Source organism: Mangifera indica, chromosome 20 (assembly GCF_011075055.1).
Source record: "Mangifera indica cultivar Alphonso chromosome 20, CATAS_Mindica_2.1, whole genome shotgun sequence".
Lineage (NCBI taxonomy): Eukaryota > Viridiplantae > Streptophyta > Magnoliopsida > Sapindales > Anacardiaceae > Mangifera > Mangifera indica.
The window spans coordinates 5478308-5486866 of NC_058156.1; the positions used below are offsets into that span (position 1 = coordinate 5478308).

The 8559-nt window shown below is 32.9% G+C and overlaps 1 protein-coding gene across 1 annotated transcript; it reads left to right on the top strand.

The window, feature by feature from the left end:
• The first annotated feature begins 352 nt into the window (after window positions 1–352).
• On the top strand, window positions 353–2336 carry LOC123203976 (BOI-related E3 ubiquitin-protein ligase 1-like). Its single transcript, XM_044620479.1, has 4 exons — window positions 353–979; window positions 1065–1168; window positions 1267–1583; window positions 1680–2336. Exons 1-4 carry the CDS (start codon window positions 933–935, stop codon window positions 2229–2231), a joined length of 1020 nt encoding a protein of 339 aa, XP_044476414.1. The 5' UTR covers window positions 353–932; the 3' UTR covers window positions 2232–2336.
• The last annotated feature ends 6223 nt before the right edge of the window (window positions 2337–8559 follow it).

The window sequence follows — 8559 nt, forward strand, 5'->3', positions numbered from 1 at the left end:
TTGATAAAACAGTAATAATTAATTTTCGATGGAGAAGGGCAATCCCTTAAGTAAAAAGTAAAAAAGACGAAAATGTCAAAAAAGCAAAGGGGGTGAGAGACGCATGGATGAAATAGAAACAGAAATATAAATATACAAGTAAAGAATACAAACAGTATCCAGCGGCAGCGCCAGCGCCAGGGACCTGCATGCTATACATACAACAACTTATGTTACAAGGTATAACTCTCTTATTTTAGGAAAAACAAAAAAGGTAAAAATAGCAGAAAATTAGTATAGACATAGAGTCCATAATACGCACGAGACTAGTCCAGAAGAAAAGCCAACGTATGGTAGAAGAAGAGAAGCAAATTCAAAGGTAAAGGCAGAAAAAACAAAGAAAGAAAGAGCGGAATAAGGTGTCTCTCTTGGACTGATTCCTTTCAATCCCATCTATCTATCTATCTCTTTCTTTCTATCTGTCCATAATATATATACTAAGAGGGAGAGAGAAACCAAGAAAGAAATGTATAAGAAACCACTCAAAAATAAAAACAAAAAAGATTAGAGAAGCCTGGTGATAGATAGAAGAGTAGTAATGAAATGGTGATGGAAGTGGTGGTGGCTTCTCTCTCTCTCTCTCTCTATCTATCTATGCATATAAAGTCATTGATTCTTTTCTCTAAGGAAAAATATTTCCTTTCTTTCTCTCTTTGATGAGTCCGCCCAAAAATAGTTGGATATAGAGATAGTGTTGTGTGGAGAAGGAGGCGCATCTTTCTTCTTCTCTCTTTCATTTGTTGTGTGTTAGCCTTTGTTGCAACTCTTTCCTTCCCTTTCACATTGCCCTTCTATATCATCACCATCATAATCATATTCATAATCAAATCTCACCTGTTATTTACATATCATCTTATTAGCATCTTCAACTTATCATTTATATCATCATCTCCATGGCTGTTCAAGCTCAATACCCATCCAGTGTTCTCCTTGTAAACAGGTTTGATTGGTTTTTCCCACCTTTCTTCTCCCTTTTTTAACTACAAAGTTTCAAACTTTTAATCTAAATTCAATATAATTTGTAGAAGCGGGCAAGACGGGCTTGATTATTCATTGCAACCACAAGCAGGGGGAGGAGGAGATGGAGGATTGGTTGTCGATCAATCATATATGTCTCTCAACAATGGAGGTCAGTAACAGCGCGTCTGCTTTCAACCATAAGCCATAGAAATATTTTAACTTAGTAATTAGAATTCAAGATTTTGAATTTCCTTCAATCTTCTTCAGGAAGTAGTAATAATCCACGCAAAAGAAGCAGAGAACTCCTGGCGGCTGCCAATACAAACACAAATATGGCTACTACGACATCTCCAATCAATCCCTTCCCTATGCAAACTCAATCTCCTCAACTTATAAACCTTTTCCAGCTTCACCACCCCAATGTTGTCTCCACCGGACTCCGTTTATCTTTCGGCGACCAGCAACCCTTGCATCAACAAACTCGTCAATGTCAGAGTCCTTTTTCATCATCTTTATTATCGGATGATTTAGCCCCTCAAATCAAACACCAGCGAGACGAATTAGACCAATTCCTCCTAGCTCAGGTACTAATTCGAATTCATTCTCTCATTTACCATAGCAAAGTTATAAATTTTTTATGAAGAGAATCAAGAATCTTAACCTTTTTCCTTTTTATTTAGGGAAAGCAGCTGCGGCGTGCATTAGCCGAGAAAACTCAGAGGCACTATCGGGCGCTGCTGGGCGCGGCGGATGAATCAATAACCCGCAGGTTGAGAGAAAAAGACGCGGAAGTCGAAAAAGCTAGGAGGAGAAATGCGGAGTTGGAGGCACGCGCCGCGCAGCTCAGCGTGGAGGCGCAAGTTTGGCAGGCGAAGGCAAGGGCACAAGAGGCAACTGCTGCATCGTTGCAAGCACAGCTACAGCAGGCGATAATAAATTGTGGTGGGGCCGGCGGTGGAAAGGCGCAAGATAGCAGGAGAGGCGACGGTGGACTAATGTGCACGGGGGAGGTTGCGGAGGATGCCGAGTCGGCTTACGTCGACCCTGAACGGGTTATTTCGGTGGGCGTGTCGTGGGGACCCACATGTAAAAGGTGCCAGAAACGGGTGGCGTTGGTGGTGCTGTTGCCGTGTCGCCATCTTTGTGTGTGTCCAGAATGTGACCGTGCGGTTCAGGCGTGCCCGTTATGTTTCAACATGAGAGATTCCAGTGTTGAAGTTTTTCTTTCTTAGGGTACACGCCCAATAATCTCTGGATTAGGGCGAAGAAGAAATTAAAAATGGATTTAAAAAAATTAAAAAATAAAGCATAATAAAATTTTTACAATTTTGGGTTTATTTTTTTGTGTTAATTTGGTGACAGATAATCTGGTAAATTACCAAACCCAAAATTTTACAAATTTTTAGCTCCCTCTCTTGGAGTGAAAATACCTCGAGGTAATGTACATACATGGCCACATAGGTAGTGGCATTTTTTTCCCAAAAAAAAAATATATATAAATTCTTTCACTTTATAATTCATTTGCCTTATGATTTCTCGCGATATATATTTTTTGTTTATGTTGTGAATGTGATTTTTTTGGTAAGTCACGTGCTCTTTAATTTGCATCGATGTATACTTTGTGTAAACCTTTTGTTTTAATATTAATACAGCTTGGTATGCCTCTTGAAATTATAAGTTTGTTGACCATAATCGTGTGTATAAAATTATTGATGCAGCATGTGCCATGTGTTTTTGTGTTGGGGCTCTTTGCTAGAAATCTTCAAACCAGATTTCTTATAGATTTGCATCCCATGACAGAAAAGAAAATTATACTTTTATTATCACATTTAGGGTTGAAAACAATATGATGTAGATGTAATCGATGGTCATTTTTTCACTTGAAAGAAATTTCGCAGAAATGATAATTGTAATTTCATGTAGTACATTCATAAACAATCAATTTCACAAATCCCATTTACAATATGGAATGGAGCTGTCCTCAATTAATGGAATCGTTACTTACAAGTCTCCCTCTTTTTATTATTCCCACTGAGTTATCCATTAATAGGTTTTGGCCCCATATAGAGATATGAATTGATAAATGCTTATTAGGCAATTTGATTGCCCAGATGTTGCCATTGCATTAGATACGGAAAATGCCATCTTGGGTAGCTTAAAGAATGTGGAAAATATATATATATATTTCAATTACATACGAGAGATCTGCAATTGATAGATGGTTTAAGGTTAATGGGTTTTTTTTTTTCTACAATTCAAGATGCCATTCTCATTTCTCATTTAATAAAAGTATATACATGAAAGTTGGTAACTTTGACAGAATGCAAATTCATATTCTTCATTAACACCGAGCCTTGATGAAATCTCATTATTATGAGAGTTGTGATCTTGAAAAAAGTAGACTCTATTGCCTTTACAGGGAGTACAGATTCTGAGCATGGAATATGAAGGAAATTTTAACCATTAATCTCAAAGAAAATATCATAATTAAAGCAAGTAGCTAGTTATCTAGAAACCAACCATCCAAGACTAAACAGTTGTACGTTGTTTTTATATTAATTATATAATATGTGGTTGAAGAACAAGAATGTGTGATTACAAAATTTAATTATGGAAGGTTTATTGTGTATAAGTTGCAGATAAGCTGGAGTCTGATTGCGTTCACATGCCCATTACGCCACACTGACCAATGCAATGCCTGCTACAGACATAAGAAGAAAATTACCCTGATAAATTAACCCAAAAGGACTACTCTATTAGAAAGAAAGAAAAGAAAAGGAAATCATTAGTTTCATGAGCAAAATTACCCACCTACTAACAACCCTTTACATAAGTAGCCGTCATTAATTCAGAAGAAACAAGAATCCCTGCACTTTAGTGGGTATCTTTATTTAATAAATATAGAAATCTCTAGGCAATCTTCCTCAAGTGGGAAACAACAAACTTTAACCATGCGGGTGTTACAAGGGAGCTCAAATTCTGGCGGGAGCAAACCTCACCGCCTGCAATCTTTCACTTTGTTTAAACAGTACATTAAAATCTGTTATTCCATTTGGGTCGAAACAAAGATTTTGAGAAGCCAAAATGTGTTAATATTCTTCTTCTCTAAATTGGTCGATGAGATAGACACAAAAACTTGCTATTAGAAGAAATTAAGAATAGATAATGACATGACAACTCAGTTTGACCTAAACATTAAACCAATATTTTTTTTAGTTTATGTTGATGTGAAAATTTGCATGAATGAGAAATACATTAAATCTATGATATCCGAGTGTAGGAATATCAAAGGTTTGGATAAAAAAAGATAATACCGATGGTTTTTTTTTTGCAGTTCGGACAGTATATTGTATGAAAGGCCTACATCCGCGTTATAGCTATTGATATAGATGAAATGAGTTGCAAAATGATATCAATAGCCTAACTTGCCTATTGGTGATCAACTTTTAGCTTATTTGATTTCAAACTCACTATTTATATTTATAGCGAGGGGACTACATTTAAGTTTATCAATAATTATAAGTAATAATATGGTAACATGTAAGAAAAAGTAAATACACTTCGTTGGTTATTTTTGAATTGTAGGAAAATTGTTCCATGATAATAGTCAACTTATCCATACTACTGAGTTATTTTGGAGGTCATGGTATTCATGGTTTTGATTGCCTCACTATGAGACTTATAGAAGGTAAACAATCTTCTCCATGCCTTTGGTCTTCTGGACTCAAAGTTGCTCTTGGCTAGTCATTATCCGCTAAGTTGTTGCCTATTGGAGTATTCTTCAAGAGTTAACCTTGGGCATGAATTTTTACCATATAAAGATTGCCCTCAGTTTTAGGAGTGTGAATAGTGATGCTAAAACTCCCACACTGCATAACTTAACTCTAAATGGATGATTAGGATTCCAACTAATAGGTGGTATGCATAAGCCATGTGCCAATCAAGTTGCTTCAGAAGTCATGATGTTTTAAAGGTCACATTTCTGCACTCTAGATGAATGATTGACACATGTTCATGAGTAGTTTTGAATGGTGAAGATGAGGAAGAGGCATGTATTTCATTGTAACTATAAAAGATAGGGTCCTTTCATTATGTGCTTTTGATTTGAGTTATCTACATTTGATTTCACGATTCAATGTGTTAGCAAGACGCACGATCGTATATAATATAAAATGATGATATTACCCTTAGGGTTCTAGGAACAATCATTAAGAAGAGTGATATGATCATGCACTAAGGGGCAACGCACACTCGTGCACTTAACCATCCACCCTGTGTATTCCACTTCAAGTATGCATACCCATAAGACATTGTTGTGCATGAAAGGCAAGGCACGATCATGCATCAGACAGTGTGCAGTTGTGCATAACAAGAAAATAAAGAAAGGAAAAATGACATGTAACAAGAAAGAGGGAGGCTTATGAATCCTAAAAACTCTAAAGATGTAATAAAACCCTAAGGCCATAGAATAATGCCTCGAGAAGTCTAATTAGACTAAATAAGGTGAAAGCAATTATGAGCTCATAGACAAGTAGCTTGAGTTAGCATTATACATATTATGGTCATACCATAGTTAATGAAATGAGTACTTAGAGTCGTTATGAGGGGGCACTTGTAAGATACTTCTTACACTACCTATGGTAGGGCATTATCTATAGTAAAATATATTGGTTTGTTGTAGAACTTGATCACCTGTAGTAAGGTGTGGTGGGTCATAGTAGGCCTGAGTTAGACCCACAGTCCAATAGTGGTGTAGAGAATAAACTATATAGAAAGCATACTCACATGGCCAAGGTGTCAAATTCCTATATTAACTTAGTCCAATCGACAAGTTAGTTATAGTATATTTTAGTTTAAGTTAAGGAAGCTTTCACTTATAACATATAAGTTCAATTAAGATCCCAAGAGATCAATAGATGCTCAACATGACATATACAAGAGATAAAACAGGTTTATGAGACTCATCAGATCTTAAGTTACAAAAAGTTATCTATAGGTTCATATCAACAAGTAGGAGTAGATAGTACACTTTTGATGACTAATCTAGGGTGAACTAAGTTAAAGGGCATAATAGGAATTTATAAAAATTATATCTTATATTCCTACTTACTAAGTGTATATCACTCATGTTTCCTACTTTGTTTGTTTTGCAGAAGTTGAAGGTAAACCCGACAATTCATGTCATTAGATCGTGTTCATGTCATATCAGTTTGAGTTTCAAGTTGAAAACCTTAAACATTAACTTGACCCAAAATACAATTGTATCAAAATTTTTTAATTTTAAACTAAATCGTAATATTTTCTTATTGACTTGACCCTATCCGAAATAATCTAAACTATATAACAAAAAAAATCATGTCAAAACACAACAAGTAACATCATACTTAATAGCGAAACAATATATTTTGTCAAATGTAAAGAAATAACACAATTTGTTATAAAATAATACACAAAAACACATACTTACCAAATTAAAATACACAAAAAAACATTTTGACATGAAACGATATTCTATCATGACAAAATTGTTTTATTTTAAGGTAATAGTAATAGTTTGTTTATTATTGCTTTATATGATCAATTGTAGAATTAGAGGTGCGCACGGTTTGATTTGGTGTAGTTTGAGAGCTTTTCAAACCAAAGTGAAAAAACAGTTTGAAAAATTTTCAAACTAAACCAAGCTAAAAAATATATGGTTTAGTTCAGTCTAGATTATGATTTGAGCCTATCAAAATAATTCATTAATAAATATATATTATTTTATAAAATTAATTGAATTATAATTTTCTAGAACATAATATTAATATATAAAATAAAAATGAAATATATATAAAACATACATGTAAATATTAAAAAAATTATGCATCTAATTACTTATTAAAAATTTTATCAAATATAATTATTTATATGTATTTAAAAAAAATACATTTTACAATTTAGTTTAATTCAAGAATTGTCTATATCATAAAACAAACTGAAAACTATTTTTCAAAAATTTATTAACTCAAACTACTTTATTTTATAAATCAAAGTATAATTTTTAACTGATTTGGTCCTATTTTACAGTTTGAACTGAAATATACACACCTCTAGTAAAGAAAAAACAACAAAACATTATAATCAATAACTCAAACAAGTCTATAACTTCAACTTTAAAATAATGAAATTGATAACCAATAAGATTAACAATCGCTTGTTAAATATTTAAATTTAATTTTTAATCCATATAATGAATGTAACTGTCATAAATATTAAAACTATTAACAAATATATGACATATCAAATATAATAAGTTCAAATCAATAGTATTAATAGCACACCGAAAAAAAAAAACAAATAAACTACAAATAGTTTTTTTTTACAATTTTGTCAAAAAGAGTCATTAAATTAAAATGAATGTCTTTAGGTAATGCAAATTTGGTGTTTGGTAATACCATATCGATTTATTTGTTAATTTAAATTATGGATAGAGATTTTGTAGATTGAAACTCTTTCTATCAAATGAAGGAGATAAAGATCATTAGAGATTTTTTACCGTTATGATGTTATGTAATATTTTGTTTGAAATGCTCGAGCTAGTTCGGGTCAATTTGAGTTGACTTTGTGTCAACCTTAACTCAATCTGATTTTTTGAGGGTCAACTCGAACCTGCCCTAAACTACTTTTTATGTCAAAAATAATAACCCTAACCTAACTTTTTTGCGTCATGTCGTGTTAATGAGTCATCAATTTTTGTCAAGTCTAATAGGAGGGAATGATGACTGCAATGCAGTAGGACAACTAGTATGAGCTTCTGAGGGGCATTATAGTCATTATTTTAGTTTTTCTTGTATTTAGTCTTTCATGTTAAAACTATGGATTATGTTTATTTTGTATTTGGATTTTTGAATTATTGTAATAATTATGGCATCCTTTGATACGTTTCTCTATGTATGTTTTCAATAATGGGTATTTCAATCATTATCCTATCAAGTTTAATTTGTTGTTTAAATTTTTTATTTAAATGCATGCTCTTGTAATCAATATTAGTAATACTTTTCTCTAGAAGTTAGTACTTCTAGACGAGGTATTACATCATGATATAACCAATTATCACCTTTTTGGCAATCTTCTTTAAGGACTACGTTGGGTTGGTGTAAAACTATACTAATCCTTATATAAGACAATCTAATAACCTCAAGTTGAAAGATCACAGGTTCTTTCATTTGCTAATTGGATTTACTCCATTGACATTGAAATAACCATCCTCTTTGTGGGTTTATCTAATAAACATATTTATAACATGCACTTATCTGTTATATCATGTTATTTATAAACAACTTTAACATATAAGACTTGTCACGAACTTTCGATGCAGTTGTTCAATATTATGATAGTCTTTACTATATTATCTAAGCCTTTCGTCAAGGTTATATAAAAACTACAAACATTTTAAGAATGACCATCAAATGTGAGCATAGGGTCTTTATGATCAATTGACATACATTAATCCTCTTATCATGGTTCAACCATTCTAAGAACATTTATCTATACTATACATATAACTTAAGGTAAAGTTTT